Raw genomic sequence first — 16,831 nt, 5'->3', positions numbered from 1 at the left:
GCTTGATTCGCGATCAGTGGGAATCGAGTAGATGGCTAGCTTCTTAATTGCGAGTTCCTTCGCCAGCGTAGGCCGGTGGCGGTGCCTCGTATTCTGCCTCGTTGTTCGAGGTCATGAAGCCAAGCGTGATAGCTTGCTCCAACAAGGTTCCATTCGGGGTGATGATGACGACACCCGCTCAGCTCCTTTTTGGTTTGACGCTCCGTCTACCCGCAACGCCACATGTCTCTAAGTTGGCTAGGTCCAGCGGAGGTCCCGTCTGCTCTTGAACTTTCCTTATTTTTGTTGACCAATTTGTCTTCTTCGGCTGATGGGGTGAACTCTACCACGAAGTCTACTAAAGTCTGGGCTTTTATTGCAGCTTTTGGCCGGTAGATGAGGTCATATTGGCTTAGCTCTATAGCCCACTTCATGAGTCGCTGAGAAGCGTCAGGGCTGTGAAGGATTGATCTCAAAGGAAAGTTAGTCATGACAATGACTCGATGAGCTTGGTAGTAGAGTCGTAGCTTTCTCGCGGAAACTACAAGAGCCAAAATGAGTTTCTCCAATTTTGGGTAACGAGTCTCTGCATCGAGGAGAGCTTTTGACGTGTAGAATCGGATGTTGGGCTGACTCTTCTCGAATGAGAGTGGTGACAGTGAGTTGGACCTTTGCCAGTACACGAACAAGTCCTCACTAGGGACTGGCTTTGAAAGCAAGGGAGGTGAAGTGAGATAAGTCTTCAAACTCTGGAAAGCTACTTCGCACTCCTCATCCCATTTGTCTTTTTGTCCTTTCTTCAAAGCTTTGAAGAATGGTTTGCACTTGTCGGTTGATCTCGAGAGGAATCGGTTGAGGGCCGTTGCTCTGCCCGTCAGACTTTGTATTTCCTTCACTGTGGAAGGTGACTTCATCTCGAGAATGGCTTTGATTTGACGTGGGTGTGCCTCGATTCCTCGTTGTGTAACTAAGTATCCCAAGAATCGACCGAAGGATACACCAAACGTGCATTTACTTGGGTTTAACTTCATGCGATCTGGCGGAGCAGGCTGAATGCCTCGGCGAGGTTTTTGAGGTGATCTGCACGTTTTGGGGCCTTGACCAACATGTCGTCCACATATACCTCCATAGTTTTTCCGATTTGCTCCTTGAAGATTTTATTCACCAGCCTTTGGTAGGTTGCTCCGGCGTTCTTCAGCCCAAAGGGCATGACCTTGTAGCAGTAGGTCCCTCTCTCGATGATGAAAGAAGTTTTCGCCTTATCATCCGTGTGCATCAAGATTTGGTTATAGCCGGAGTAAGCGTCCATGAAGCTAAGCAGCTGATTACCAGAAGTGGAATCCACAAGTTGGTCGATTCTCGACAATGGGAAGTTGTCTTTTGGGCATGATTTGTTGAGATCAGTGTAATCGACGCAGACTCTCCACTTGCCCTTCTCTTGTTTTGCTACTAGAACCACGTTGGCAAGCCACTCTGAGTAGGAGACCTCTTCAATAAAGCCGGCAGCTAGGAGTTTGTCAATCTCGGCTTCGATGATAGCGACTCGCTCGGGTGCGAAGTTGCGTCTCTTTTGCGCCACTGGCTTGCAGGTAGGGTTGACATGGAGTCGGTGGCAGATGATTTTCGGGTCGATGCCGGGCATGTCTGACGGCGACCATGCGAACATATCTTTGTTATTCGGAGGAAGGTGGTAAGCTCCATCTTCTCGTGCAGGCTTAAGGCGCGAGCCGATCCGCGCTTTTTGTCGGCTGATCGGGATCCAAGGGTATTAACTCGACGTCTTCCTTAGGTTTCCATCCTTCTTCAGGAAAGACCTCTGGACGGATTTCCTCGGCTTGGTCCTAATGCTTTGATTGCTATAAGATAGCAAGATTCGATTGTTCAACTTCCTTCAGATCTGCCTGGCTCACAGGGAGGAATTGTGCTTGTTTGCTTTTCTTTAGCCCTTGGGCGGAGCATTTCCTCGCCATTGCACTGATCACTGTTGATTTGGCCGACACCGCCCCTAGGGATTGGATACCGAATTTTCTGATGTGTAGCAGAGGTGATGGCGTTGATCTTGCCAATCCATGGCCTGCCCAGAATGCCGTTGTAGGGTGAGACCTCATCAATGACCATGAATGTTTGTAAGCAGATTACAGGTGAAGAATAGACGTCGAGGTCTATCGTGCCCACGGTAACCGTTGTTGCACCATTAAAGCGGTCGATGATCTGGCTGATTTGTTGATTTTGCCTCAAGCCCATTTCTTTGGATGACCACGTAGGATATTAGCTATTGCCCTCGTCTGCATGGATTGATCGACCATGGCACATGCGATTTGAATGCGATGCAAGGGCATCATTATATGGCATGTCGAGGCCGATCAGATCTTTCTTTGGAAGCCGATTATAGGATCGTCTTCTGCTGGTAGAAGGCGATCGAGACTTGGAAGATCATAGTAGCTGTTTGATCTTCCTCATCTTTTCCTTCTTTGGTCACCGACTCCTTGGTGTCGGCTAGGATTGTGTTAATCCTTATGACCTTACAGGGTGGTTCCTTGGCGGTGTCTCGATCTTCAATCGCTGGATGGCTGCCGCAATGAACTCCGTACATGTGACCTTCTCTCACGAGTTCTTCAAGATGTGCTTTCCAAGCGAGGCAGTTGTTGGTAGTGTGCCCGTGTCCCATGGAAGGCACAGTATTTGCTAGTATCCCTCTTGTCTGGATCTCCTTTCAAGGGTGGTGGTCTTCTTACCCAAGGTTTGTTTTTCACTTGGGCTAAGATTTGATGTATGGGGATGCTGAACTTGGTGTAGTTCTCTCCTGCTGTAGCGTCTCCTTGTGGGTGTGACCTGCGCTTATCCTTGTTCTTGTTGCTAAATCCATCACTTCTTTGACCTGCCCGCTTAGTTGGTTGATCTTCCTGCTTAGTAGACTTTTTTGCGGCGATTCGATCGTCATCCCAGAGCGCGTAGCGTTCCGCGGTCGCGTAGACCTCTGCCAGAGTCTGGTGGGAGTGATAGTCAGCTCGCGGTCGTGTTGGAAGGCCTTTCTTGAAAGTAGATGACGCGATTCGGTCGTCACATCCTACAATGTTGGCCTTTTCTGCTTTGAATCTCTTGATGTAATCTCGAAGGGATTCGTCGGACTTCTTGCACAAGTTGTACAGGTGGTTAGGGTTCTTCTTGATCGTTCGGTAAGAGGTATACTCTTTGGTGAAGACGTAAGCCAACTCCTTGAAGCTGTTGATCGACCCGGATGTCAGGGTGTGGAACCAATCTTGGGCTGCTCCTCGCAAGGTCACTACGAATACCTTGCACATCAACGCATCGTCGGCCTTGTGGAGGATCATGACACTTTTGAAGTGTTTTAGGTGGCTCTCGGGATCGGAGTCCCATTTGAAGTGTGTAAACGAAGGCGTGGAGAATCGCCGGGAGCAGCCTGCTCGATTTCGGCAGTGAAAGGTGTGGAGTTTGCCTGGTCGATCTCCTTGCGTAGTGCATCATCGAGGTTCCCACTAGTCTTCAAATCTCGAAGTCGGTTATTCATAAGCTTCTCAACGTCTTCCATACACATTGATGGTCGATCACGTTGGCGACCTTCACGATTCGGGCGACGTTGACTGACCTCCTCCTGGGTCCGCAAGGGTCGACCTTCTCGTCTGCGCTGCCTAGGCGGTGTGTTGGTGGACTGCGCTTGCGAGAGATTCTCCGTAGCTTGTCGACAAGAACCGTCTCTTCGAGAGTGAGCAACGGAGCGTCCTTCCTCGTGGTCATCATTGTGAGGATTATCTGGTTGACCACCCTAGGGACCTAGCCTCTCGTGAATGCTCCTCTGCGAGTGGACAGCTGAGCGTCTTTCTTCACGATCCTCGTTGCGATGGTTGTCGTTGACCTCCCTGGGGGCCTAGCCTTTGAAGTACATTTCCCAGCGGGCCCAAGTGGGCGTGTACGTCAAGTCATGGGCCTAGCCTCTCGCGCATGTTGTTCCTCAAACTTAATCTGCTCTAAGTGGGGCTCGCGGATGCTTGTGACATGTCGGTAGGCCGATCAAGTTGTTGTCCCTCACCTTGTCTGCCCACTCATGCTCGACCTGCTGGGTACCCGTTGAGCTGCCTGCCGGTGCGTTCGTCCATCCTTCTCTCTTCGCCCGGTTGTCCAAGGCCAAGGTTTTGAGCCAAGCCGATTTGGTGGAAGGATTGCCTCATCAGATCGCTTTGGTCGTCCATGCTCTGAGCTAGCTGGTCAACTCTCAGACTAAGGTCTGCTTGACTTCGTGGATCGGGAGGAGAGAAGTGTGTGGAGCCCAATTGCACACGGGCTAGGTTTCATTGGAGGTGTGCACGGGAGCGTGTGTCGAGCGTGGAGGCAATGAAGGGAAGGCTTGAAGTTGCTCCAAGACCGGGCCTAAGTCGGCGGTGGTAACAAGCCCACCTTGATGAGAGGTTCCACCATGTTCGGCGGCGGTGGCCGGTGAGGTGGTGAGAGGTAGTGGTGACACCATGTCGATTGCGGGACCGTGGGTGGAGTGGCTTTGGGCCGTCGCGGATTTAGCCATCGCGGCGGTTTTGCCTCTCGTCTTCATGCTTCCAACCATGGTTGTTTGGAAGGCTTCGGTGGATTGGAAAATAGGAGGAATGGATTCCTTGAGCACGCGTTGAGTATAACTCGTGCTCTCAATGAAAGCACCAATTTGGAGGGAATGATTTTTCCCACGAGAATATTCGTCAAAGATTCCTTCGTCTTCTCCGCTTCTCTTTCTCCCTGCAAAACAGATCGGAGTAAAGGACCACACCCGGGGGGTGTTGGCCAAAAGCCCTCGATGCCTAAGTTAGGTAAGGTATTTCAAGGAAAACCGGGTGGCCGGAGCCGTGTATGGTGGCCGGAGCCTTGTGTAAGGGAGAGAAAGAAAGTGGTGGCTAGGGTTTGTGAGAAATGATTTATGCAGAGTTTCAGTAGGAATTTAGACGTATCTCAACCCTTGTGTGTGGCCATCCTTTTATAGTTGTCTTGGAGGCTAAGGTTTCAGAGGAATAATTCCGTAGATGGAAGGGAATTATTCCTCCCCTTTTTGGAATTGATTTGATTAATTAGGGATTTGATTTATTAGGGTAAATCAAATCCCTAATTGTGGTAGGTATCAAATCAAATCCCATTTTAATTAGGTAACTCCTCATTTAATTGGGAATCGGGGTAGGAATCAAATCAATTCTCAATCCAATTAGGTAATCTTCAATTTAATCGGGTAATCCCCAATTAAATTGAGTAACTCCCAATTAGGTTGATTAATTCCCAATTAGGTCAAATAATCCCCAAATTGAAGAATCATTTGACCTAGGGTCTGATTTAATTCGGTTCCCACATGCGTGACTTGAGAAAAGTTTTTCTAAGAATAAGGCAACACAAACTGAAGATGAATCCCAAGAAGTGTGCATTTGGGGTTCAAGCAGGTAATTTTCTAGGCTTCTTGGTTCATTAAAGAGGTGTGTTGAAGTGGATAAAAACAAAGCAAAATCCATCATAGAAGCTTTATCCCCTCGGACCAAGAAGGAATTGCAAAGTCTCTTGGGGAAAATCAACTTTCTCAAGAGATTTATCTCCAATTATGCTGGGAAAATTCATCCTTTTTCTTCCTTATTAAAATTGAAACAAGAGTAGGATTTCAAGTGGGAGGAGAATCATCAAAAATCCTCTGAAGAGATCAAGCAGTACTTGGCTAATCCACCAGTTCTGACCACACCAAAGAAAGGCAAACCACTCAAGTTATAAACTTCTACTTTTGAGGTATCCATTGGAAGCCTTCTGGTTCAAGACAACAAAGAAGGGAAATAGCAGGCTGTTTATTATCTGAGCGAAACTCTGAAGTGGAAAGGAGATATTCTGCAATTGAAAGGTTGCGTTCAGCATGATATTTTGTTGATGTTAAGCTCAGGAATTATGTTCTACCTTTCACCATTTATATCATTCCCAAGACAGATTTGAGCAAATATATGTTGACCAGACCAGTGTTGAGAGGCAGAATTAGCAAATGGAATTTAGCTATGTCAAAAAAAAAAATTCCGTTATGTACCTCAAAAGGCCATTAAGGGTCAGGCAATGGCGTACTTCTTAGCAGATCATCTAGGAGAGGAAATTGAGAGTTTGGATACTGTGGAGATTGACACTGTGCACTTATTGAATAGAGCTCATATCTACTTCAATAATCCAATCTATTATATCCATCTTTCTCGTTGGAAATTGTATTTTGACGGATCTAAGACAAATTAAGTTGCTTGAGCAAGAATTGTTTTGGAGGATCCAATGGGAATAAGGCAGTTATTCTTTCCAGCTAGACTTTGAGTGTACCAACAACAGAGTAAAATATGAGCCTTTAATGATTGGCCTATAAATGTTGGTGGAACTAGGAGTAGAGTGTGTGGAAATTCTTGGGGATTCTATGCTAGTTCTAAAGTAGATTGCTAGAAAGTACAAGAAGTGTACTAATCCTACGTTAGTAGTATACCTTGTAGCAGCAATAAATCTTTTGGTAGAGTTCAGAGAAGTGACTTGGAAGCAAATTCCGAGAGAAGACCACCCATTTCCAGTTGTTGCATTCTTCTTAAGGATGCTCAGATGTTGTGATGTTGTTGAGCCCTACCATCCTGAGTAGGTTCTTAGGCAGTTTGGTCTGGTGCAGATGATTTCCCCCATAATAAGTGCTCATACCATAACTGGTAGTCATGCCAATTCCTATAATTATTACCTAGGGGGAATGTGGGACAATTGGGAGAACCACATGTGCAGGGGCGAACCGTAGTGTACCAATGAGGAGACCATCAAATACTGTGCCTGGGTACTTAGAGTGGTACCTCAACGTGGGATATCCATTTGTCCAGAATCTTAATTATGGAGTTGCATTTGACCCATTTGCCTCAGTACAAAGTAGATATTATTAGGTAAAATTATAAATTTTTATGACTTCCACTTTTTCAATTTTGTAAATTTTACTAAAGCATTGAATTCAAATTCATTACAGGAGCGTGACGAGTGTATGTTGTCCTTTATTAGGTCGGTCATGGTATTAAGGGAAATAGTTGCATTTGCGTACACGACCTACTCAAGTTTATCAAGCAGTTGAGACCTTGTAGCAGATTTTAGAGGGTACAAACATACGGTCTACCATAACATATTAACGTTGTCATGGTTAACTGAATTGTCAGCATGTTTGTACTAACTCATGGTACTTTGGTTGTTTTGATTAACTTTTGTATGTTTAGAACTCATGGTGCTTTGGTTGTTTCAATTAATTTTGGAATGTTTGTATTAGAACTCGTTGTGCTTTTAAAGTCTCACATTAGAAAAGGGGATCCATGTTCCTAAGGACAATAAGCAAACAAACTCAATGTGCTTTAATTACGCTTAAAGAAAACAAATTCAATGGTGCTCTTCTAAAATTTTCTTTTTAGTGAGGCAGTGAGGCTTTCCTCTGGTTTTTTTTTTTTTTTGTTTTTGTTTTTTTTATAGGTGGAGCAGTGGAGGTCAATCTTGCCATTTGTAGGCATTGGTGACTGACTATCATAACCAGAATAGGCAAGGGCAGCCTCAGCAATCTCAAATGCAGATGGCAAACGAAGAGTAGAAGTGTCGATTTTTCTCGGTCTCCCTTTGGTCTTCAACTTATCTTTTAGTTCAGTAAGTGTAGTAGAACTAGAGTTCATTAGCTTCTCCAGTGTCATGTGAACTTGTCTCTTCTTTTTGTCATCTTGTTGTTCATACCACATATTGAATTTTTGTAATTGTGACTTTACTGGTGAAGTTGTGCCTTGACTAATCTTTCCTATATTGATGAGATTTATTTTCTCCAATGTGAATGCACGACATCAAGTTGGATTGGTACACCACGATCTCTATACTCTGCAATTTCATATGCACATGGTAATTGGTGGGTTTGATGAATAGCACAACCACATGCCCCATCTGTCTCTAACCTGTTTTAAAATAAATTACAATGTTAACTATGTAGGCCATGTATGTATATGCAATAAATAAATTGAATTTACCTTTTTGACTCATACACAATTACACTCAAAGCTTTTATATAAACAAAACCTACTAACTCACTCAACTCCGGATGCATGAACCTTTGTTGAATAAAACATAGACTCTTTTTAAAAAATGCCTTAATCCCTGTGTGCTCCAGCTTTACTAAGACGTGAATAGTTTCTCACGATCTCTCAAAGTTAAGTTGACTTTAACGGAGTTGTCTCTTCAACTTTGCATGTGCACTTTCCGCTCTGTTAATAACAATAATAAATTCTATGGAAGCAAAATAAATTATCAAATTAACCTATCAAAAATGGACTAAAATACTTACCTATTTGAGGTCATTGATTCAAGATGCATACAAGTGTACGTCCATGCATCCACAAACCTATCCTTAAATATATTTAACCAATTGTCATGTATGTATTGAAATTCACTAAACTTAGACTCAATTTGTCGCAAACAATACTAATATTCCTCCTCCGTTTCTGAACCAACCAAAGTATTCCAATCCCCATTAAATTGCTCCCATTGTTTGAGGGTCCCAAATAACTTCTTGCAATTTGCCAACACTCCTTTGTTAATATGCCATCTACATAATAAATGTAGTGCTTTTGGAAATATATATGTAATATAATTCATAAGTGCTAACACCATGAAGACAATTATACACTCTTCAATCTAGTCAAACTCCATGTGTAATTATCTTCCTTCTTGGGATTAATATATACATACACACTCGAGAATGTCATATTAGTAGATGTCACCCCACAATTTGCAATAGCGGGAAACGCTACCTATTAGTCTTATAAGTGCAATCCATGATAAGTACATGTGGAAATGCATGCAAAATCTCAATATTAATGGGGTGTGTCCAAAACAAGTCAGTTATAGTTTCACCAGATGTCCTATGCCACTCAATATAATTGTGTTTGGACAACTTAGTAAGCAATTATTGCATCTATGTTCTCCTAGCAAATTCTTTGGTTATATTTCCAATCCTAGCATTGTATATTGTTTTCATAGTTGAAACATTCATTGCATCTCTATCCTTCAGGGTGACCAAAATATCTGTGGGTTTCACCAAACTCTTAGACATGTCCAATGGCGGATCCAGGAATTTTCATTCTGAGGGTGAATGTGTAAAAAGTTAAAAAAAATTCTATATGACATAGACCCATCAAAATGAAATGATAATATTCTAATTCATAGTTAATAGATAAAACCATACAAAATACTCTTGTTCATTATCAAAGAGAACTGTATCAACTTCAAAAAATAAACACACACTGCAATAAACAAGAAATATATCTAAGAATGTGATAATAAACAAAAAAATTAGTTCAATCCTTTCACCTCCCAAGGCGCCTCATCCCAAGGCATCTTGTCCTATTCGACGTAAGAGTTGGCATATATTAGCACAATCCTGCTCATTTTAGAGCATTTATGTCATTTTTTAAGTCCGTCGTTATTTTGATTTTGGGCTTTATCTGCATTTCTTTTAGGCTCTAACTCTCAAACTTTGGACCCTTATGAGTACCGTCATATGGGGAGCTTATTCAAGCAAATATTTCTTCAATATGTAAGAGTTAGGTTATTCTTGTAAAACTCTTCGTGGATTGAACATCTAAGGCTTTTTATCTAGATTGACCTTAGTAAAACTCTTTGTGGATTGAACTTCTAAGGCTTCATGAAAAATTGTTTTATGTAAAAATATTGGCTAAGTATGAAAAATGGTTTTTCGGAATAATCATTTTCTCAAGATAATTTTTGGCAGCTTTTATTCCTTACACATCAAATAAGAAAACTTGATTTTATGGGATTTTAGTGTGATGTATATATTGACTTAATGAGCCATCATTTTCAGCCTAAATCGTATTTTGCACTAAAACCGATTTTTCATATTTTGATTTGGTGGGAATTTGATTTTCTAGTATTTTTATTTGAATCCAAATGAGGGGTACTTCCTTATTTACATTGTAAATTTAAGTAAATGGAGTAATATAAAAATAAATGAAAGTAAAAGGACAAAGACATTTACTTAAATGATGAAAATGGAAATAAGGTAATCTGTACAACGTCATCGTTTTGACGTCTGGAGCATTTCATCAAGCAGTTTGTGGACAATTTGCATGGGTCAACATCTTCGCCTCCAATGGTGAATTCTGGGCTTGCATGGGTCAATTAACCCCTCTTGCACCTATGTGAATCCACCCCTGGACATGTCCACCAATAAGGCATTCTCCTCTTCAGAAAGTCACCCCACAAATGAATAATTTTGAAAATACTCCTAAACAACATGGGTATGTACCAAATAAGTTGTGAATTGATCACTGTAATCCATTACACATTTTGTTCCAACATTGTTGCCTTTAATAGCAGCGTCACCTTGTTTTTGTTCATTTAATAAGAATAAGGTCAAAATAACTAGAATTAAATTTGTGGTCGACAATAAGTTACTAAAAAACAAATATATTTCAGTTCCTCGCCACTGAATGATAGGTAAAAGTCAATCATACGTCATCGAAGCCCTTTCCACGTTACTGTGGATCTCCACCGCATCTTAAGTTAACGGCTTATCAAACACAACCGAAATAGGTTCAATGTTTCAATGGCATGCCACCGAATTTTCCTGTTGCATTTGGTACTAGTGTGCTACATGTAACCAACAACCACCATGCAACCCTAAACTAGAAAAACACCAAAAAATAAACTTATATCTCATTTGAAGCCTCTAACTTCAACCTCACCCTTCATGAATAAATACTATATATGTTTTCACCAATATAAGTATATAAACCTTATTAGGGTTGTAGGAACATGATGGTTTGAGAAAAAAGTCTAACTAGGGTTGCAGGAACGGATGGAATGACTTATCTTAGCTACCTATTTACAATACTTACTACATGAGAAAGAAGCAAGAAAAGGGCATGCGATGATGTGGTGGTGAACCTCTTATTCTAATTCAGTGCTCTCTGAACCGTGCGGGAAGGTATCCCATCACATGGCTCACCAACTTCTCAGGCTTTTGAGATAAACACTAAGTTATTAGAGTTAAAAATACCCCTACTAGGAGGTGTAGTGAGCAAATTTAATTTTTATTTTAAATATTTTGTCCTTAATGGTACTTATGTGTAAGAATAAAATAAGTTATTCATGTTTAAAATTAGTATATGATTAAAAGAGCAAATAATGAGGTGCAAATAAAATCAAATTTTTAAGGATGTTGCGTATGGAGGGCAAAAGTCAAGTAGATACTAGTAGAAAAAATCAACACAGAAGATCGGATCCAAATCCGAATCCGAACGGGATCTATTATGTGCATTCAAACTAACAAAAATACATAAGGATTCCAATAAATAAAGGCATGGAGTGCACATATTAATTGAGAAAACTTTGCAATTTTGACTCAGCCCGTTTCAGACCAAATTACCCCTACCATTTGTTTTATTTCAATACAGACAGATATTATCAATTAAATTACCGATTGGATTGCAATTGTCAGTCTGACGACTACATCAGCCACTTATGGCCTTAAGTGTGCTAAACCCTAAACCATACATTCTGGCTACGAGCTTTACCCTAGTTGATCATATGGCCCCTAAAAACTGGAGAATAAACACTACAACAAATTCTCATTACTTGCACTGTATACATAAATACTAAGCCCGAAACTCACTTAAACTATTTTAGAATGGGAACCTGGGCTAACTGTTGAAGTTGATGAACAACATGAGACATCCTTGGGCGCATTGATGGCACATGTTGCGTACAAGCATAAACAAGGTCCACCACCTTTTGAATCACACCGGCCTCCGGGATATCCGGAGAAGAAGGGGTTATATGAGGATCCAGGAGATCTAGGTAGCGATGAGCCTGCACCAGAGGCGTTGCCCACTCAAAAATACTCTGCCAACCGACTGGATCAACAGCCTGCGCTGGTCTACGCCCACTCACAATTTCAAGCAGCAGCACACCAAAACTATAAACATCACTCTTGGTTGTAAGCTCATTTCTGTAGACAAATTCTGGAGCCAGGTATCCATATGTGCCACCAGCCATCACTGTCCTCTCATGCATCACTTCATACGGCACAAACTTTGAGAGACCAACCCCCATTAGATGTGCTCCAAAATCTTCATCAAGCAGTACATTACTGGCACGGATATCACGATGCACAACATGCGGCTTCACTTTGTCATGCAGGAACCTGTTTTAATATATTAACAGGTGAAACACCAATTAAACACAATTCATTGTTCACCATTCAAATCCTATCCAGACATGAAGCCACACAGTTACAAGCGAAAGCATCATAAAAATTAACAGAAGGACCTCTACAAGAACAAAAACAATGGATGAAACCATTACAATCATAACAATGATGTCCAGCAGGGCCAACTTGAAGATAGGTTTGTTCCTGGTCTTTCCAAATTTGGGGGCACAAATTCTGGCCAAAAAGTTAGAGCCCTTGGGAACAAACCTTCCACTTCATAATGTATTGTTTTTCTTCCAAAACGCCTCTTATCATACAAAATTTAACAAACGCTCATCTGAGATATTTAAGACACAGTTCAAATATAATATCAAAGTAGCTTCAAGAAAATTGTCTATGGTGTGTACAAGGCGATTTGAGAACACATTAACCAAAAGAACTATGGTAACAGGCATAAAGAGGAGACTTGCCTTCAGAAATGTTGCTAACAAGGTCACTTGGACGGTGGCAAGCTTAGAAATTTAGTGAGGACTGAAATTGTTCATAATTATTAGAAATGAAACTATCATTTTTTTTTTTAAAGAATAAGGAAAAAAGCACCCATTGGAAATATCCACTGAAGCAAGAATCAGTCTCAGATTTTAGATGTTTGGTTTTACCTAATAAGACTACAAGGGAAAGTATTGTATAACTTACGCAATTCCTTGTGCAAGAGTCGTTGCAATTTTCATTCTCATTCCCCAATCTAAGCTCCGACCACCCCTAGGTATGTGGTGCAGCCATTTATCTAAGGGCCCGTTAATGATGAACTCATAAACTATGTAGCGATCACCATGATCATAACAGCAGCCTTTCACAGCCACCAAATTTGGATGGTGAAGCTTTGCAACTCTTCCAATTTCAGAGTAAAACTCCTTTTTCCTTTGAAAACTAGATCTCTTCAACCTCTTAACTGCCACCCTTGAACCATCAGGAAGAAGCCCACTGTATGTTCCTCCTGTCTTGGCATCTCCCAGAAGACGGTTTCCTTCACTAAAGTTCTTTGTAATTGACCTGAGTTCTTCTTTCATGAAGACCTTCCATGATGGAGGGACTAATGCAGTAGCTGCTGGATTAGAAAGTCTGCGGGAACGTCTGCGCTTCTTACTCCGCTTGTATGCAAGAAGCCAAATCACTACAGCTAATGTTGTGAAGAGAATCAACCCACTTACAACTCCAAGGATGATAAGATATTCTCTGTGGCAATGCATGTGGTAACATGTGTTCCCTGAAAGAAACAGGGACAACATTAAAATTAGCTGGATAGGTAATGCAAGATTGAAGTGCACAATGACTTGAATGTGACAGAATATATACCTAAATCAACCATGCATATAAAAGCATGAGACATGTTGCATCTTTCAACCAAGAGGGATCTGGATCCATTAGTAACCAATATACATACATCAATAGAACTATTGGTGTGACAAGAGATGTTACTGCAAATGGATTGAAGGGGTTCCCCAGGAAAGAGAGACTCATTCCAATATGAAGTATTATCGGACCAATTCCAACCAAGACCAATAGTAGAGTTGACACCTCTTCCCCCTACCCAGCAGCCACTGATGGTTTCAGCACATAGATTCTGAGCAGAGGCCAGTTCTTGATATGTTTTGAATGCTGCTAAGTTTCCATTATAACTTTTACAACGGGTTTCTGACTCGTTCCAAGGCTGGCGGCTGCTCATATAACCAAAGCACTTCCGCTTATCGGGTCCAAGAATCCAACCACTGGGGCATGGTGCTGTTCAAAAAGAATTACAATGTTAACATAATAGCTCGATTACAAACTGATAAAGACTCTAACGCAATCTATATTATCAACACACACATTACCAGCATGCTGTAAAAAATAAGGCACATTAAATCAGCTTATGAGGGAACAGCATATTCACACCTTTTAATTGCATGGTATAAACGTACACTATCAGTTTCAGGAGCATAATGATTATTCTTTTCAACAGACAAATTATATGTGTGTTCTGGTGCCTTCCATAGCTAAGCTGAATTTCTATATCATAAGTATCCTCTATAGCAGTTTTATGCATTTCAGACCTCAGCCATCACAATACCAAGTGTTCTATATAGGTAACATAAAATTGAATGCCTTGCTCTTAGTTCTTGCTAACGGGCAAAGAAAATGATGTGCTTTTTTCATCAGTAAAAGCAATGAAGCATAATCAGCTACTACCAGACGTCTGAAATGTTTTTGTTTTTGTGATCCAATAACTTTTGTTCAGCACAAAAGACCTTGAAAACATTTTGAAGGTAAGGACAATGGATAATTAGAGTCTACTTGCTCTTGGTTTTCTATTGGGAGCTGTATTAGGATCTTTTTGGATGGAAAAAACAAACTTGAAATTGAGATAAAAGTAAGGATTTCTGAAATAACATATACTAATTAGTAATTTCCTTGTTTGGGGTCATAAGAAAATCAATATTCACATGAAAAAGAAACTTGGGAGTTTGGGAGTCATAAATCCAAACATAAGGTAACACCAAATTAGGTGCCATTTCTAAACTCTCAAAATTATGAGAGATTTTGAGAAATAAAGCTACAACAACCACCACCATCATCACCGCTGTCATCACTTTGTCATTGCCATTACCACCACCATCCTACCTCCACAATCATTGGTGCCATTGCCGCTGCCGTCGCCATCATCACTGGCACTGAAACCGCCACCACACTACTACCATCGCCACCTCACTCCAACCACCCTCTCTGACTCTAGCACTGCCATCACTCCCGCCTTTGTTGCCACCACCATTTCCAAAACTGTCACCACCACTCATTTACATATATTGATACCTCCATAAAGATAAACTTCAAATTCTGTTATGCTTAACAGGTTAGCAAAAGAAGAAAGTTCATAAATTCTAAAAATAAATTCCAAATTCCATCGTCCTGAATTCACTTAGTACTCTTAAACTCCCTCATCCAAACACATTGTTAGAATTCGGAGAGATGCTTTTTTATTTTTAATGGTGATAAAATTTATAAAAACCCACACACAGAGAGCACCCCTTAATGCTTAACCTAGGATTCATATTATTAAGAAATTCCAGAAAGAGAGAGATGCAAACAACTCAAACAAAGCACTTATCAAAAGGAATTGGTGATGACATTTAAAAGAAGAAGAAAAGAGAGATTAAGGAAGCATCCAATGGTAAAGAAACTTTAAAATAATTAGGATAAACCAAAAAAGTGGCTTTCAAAAAATAATTAGGATGGCTCAACACAAAATTTAGCACTTGAAGTTAAAAGGGTTACTCACACCTTTATTTTCTTCAGTTCCAGGAGCAACCAATTGCCTATGAATCGACTCATTATATACCTAACGAATGAGAGCGAGGCATCAATAAATGGATCCACAATGTAAATCATCTTAACTCTTCAAGTTGAAAAAATGAAAAATTAAACTACATGGTTCATCATAATTTCTTACCCTATGTGAAGCGCATCCACCGAGCAGAAGGCAAACAATCAGAGGCATAAGCAATTGCAGAGCACCCAGATTCCCCTCCATGAGAACCATGCCGCAAACCCTAGAAAGCAAAAATGTATACAAGTGAAATTTCAATTGTTAGCATTACACCTTTTCAGCCTTCGGGCGAACCATCTCAATAATTAGATCTGTAGTCATTTTAACTCTACCGCCATTTCAGACCACCAACCTCTCACTTCAGATGGTCACCCCAACAGAGCAGCAAGGAAGTCCTTGTTCATCTGCAAGAGTGCAACTTGGCACCAAACTACTCTGCGAGCCTCTCTCCCACTCTTTGTTTCTCTGAATCCCTCTCTCTCTCTCGCTCACGCTCAGTCGTCCTCTCTCTCGCTCATCTCTGTCAGAGTGTCTTCCCCTTCTAATTTCATTTATTTTCCCCTTTTAATTTGACTTTTTTTTTTTTTTTTCAAAACCTATTAACTTTCAAGAAATATTACCAACCTTCTTTCTAATTTTCTCTTCTAAATCTTCTTTATTCTCCTGTGACATGTTTCACTTTCCTTATCACTTAAAACAATACCATTAATGTGTTAAACAAACTAATTTCTTTCCAAGATTTCACACTCTCTCTTCTTTCCTCTCAATCTTCATTCCTTCTCTATTTTTCTTTCCTCTCTTTTTCATTGGTGTGTTTTGCTAAGCAATGAAAAACCTATTTATAAGCAAATTGGATAGCTTCCACATCATCATTAAACTTTTCAAATAGAGATTTTCTATTTAAACTCCACATTTCTCTTAGTTCACCTCAACTTTTAATTTAAATTTTCACAATTTCTAAAAAAACCTCACTATCTTCCCAAATTACCCTTAAATACACCTCAAATTGAAAAAAAGAAAAAGAAAAAAAGAACTAAAATAGATTTTCTATTTAAGCCTCACAATTTTCTTTGTTCACAGCAAAAAAAAAACACAAATAAATGAAACCCCAAATTAAAAATGTAATACTTTCTAGAGAAAGAGAAACTTTACTTCTCTTCAAAAAGAATCAGAGTTCTAACACTTGGGTATTGTTGAGAGAGAGAGAGAGAGAGAGTTTGTAAACATGAAGTTGAAAGAAGGTTTCTAAAACTTAATACGAAGAGTGGTAA

General features: G+C 40.7%; 2 protein-coding genes across 5 annotated transcripts; both read right to left on the bottom strand.

Annotated features, from left to right (window-relative positions):
* Positions 1 to 2,594: 2,594 nt before the first annotated feature.
* Positions 2,595 to 3,311, bottom strand: LOC148914986 (uncharacterized). The gene has a single exon (XM_089043363.1). The coding sequence runs from the start codon at positions 3,309 to 3,311 to the stop codon at positions 2,595 to 2,597; it is 717 nt and encodes a 238-aa protein (XP_088899489.1).
* An 8,137-nt stretch (positions 3,312 to 11,448) lies between these two features.
* On the bottom strand, positions 11,449 to 16,113 carry LOC103334085 (protein kinase family protein / C-type lectin domain-containing protein). 4 transcript variants are annotated; one of them, XM_008237015.3, is made up of 6 exons: positions 15,913 to 16,113; positions 15,684 to 15,783; positions 15,515 to 15,572; positions 13,553 to 13,978; positions 12,893 to 13,463; positions 11,449 to 12,190 (listed from the first exon to the last, which is right to left on the bottom strand). In XM_008237015.3, exons 2-6 carry the CDS (start codon positions 15,771 to 15,773, stop codon positions 11,665 to 11,667), a joined length of 1,671 nt encoding a protein of 556 aa, XP_008235237.2. In that variant the 5' UTR covers positions 15,774 to 15,783; positions 15,913 to 16,113; the 3' UTR covers positions 11,449 to 11,664. The 4 variants fall into 4 exon arrangements, with proteins under 4 accessions (XP_008235237.2, XP_088898495.1, XP_088898494.1 ...); XM_089042369.1 differs by having other exon boundaries at positions 15,893 to 16,085; XM_089042368.1 differs by having other exon boundaries at positions 15,684 to 16,085.
* Between the last annotated feature and the right edge of the window lie 718 nt (positions 16,114 to 16,831).

This window comes from Prunus mume, linkage group LG8 (assembly GCF_029339155.1).
Source record: "Prunus mume cultivar Tortuosa linkage group LG8, ASM2933915v1, whole genome shotgun sequence".
Lineage (NCBI taxonomy): Eukaryota > Viridiplantae > Streptophyta > Magnoliopsida > Rosales > Rosaceae > Prunus > Prunus mume.
Note: the sequence above shows the minus strand (reverse complement) of the source record. Positions and strands in the feature narration are given on the sequence as shown.

What these genes read in the sequence shown, in the direction of transcription:
- LOC148914986 (XM_089043363.1), bottom strand. Translation starts at nt 3,311, where the DNA reads ATGATCCTCCACAAGGCCGACGATGCGTTGATGTGCAAGGTATTCGTA.
- LOC103334085 (XM_008237015.3), bottom strand. Translation starts at nt 15,773, where the DNA reads ATGGTTCTCATGGAGGGGAATCTGGGTGCTCTGCAATTGCTTATGCCT. An exon ending in TGGAACTGAAGAAAATAAAG is followed by an intron (nt 13,979 to 15,514) that starts GTGTGAGTAACC and finishes CTTTTTGAACAG; the next exon opens with CACCATGCCCCAGTGGTTGG. An exon ending in ACTCTTGCACAAGGAATTGC is followed by an intron (nt 12,191 to 12,892) that starts GTAAGTTATACA and finishes ATATTAAAACAG; the next exon opens with GTTCCTGCATGACAAAGTGA.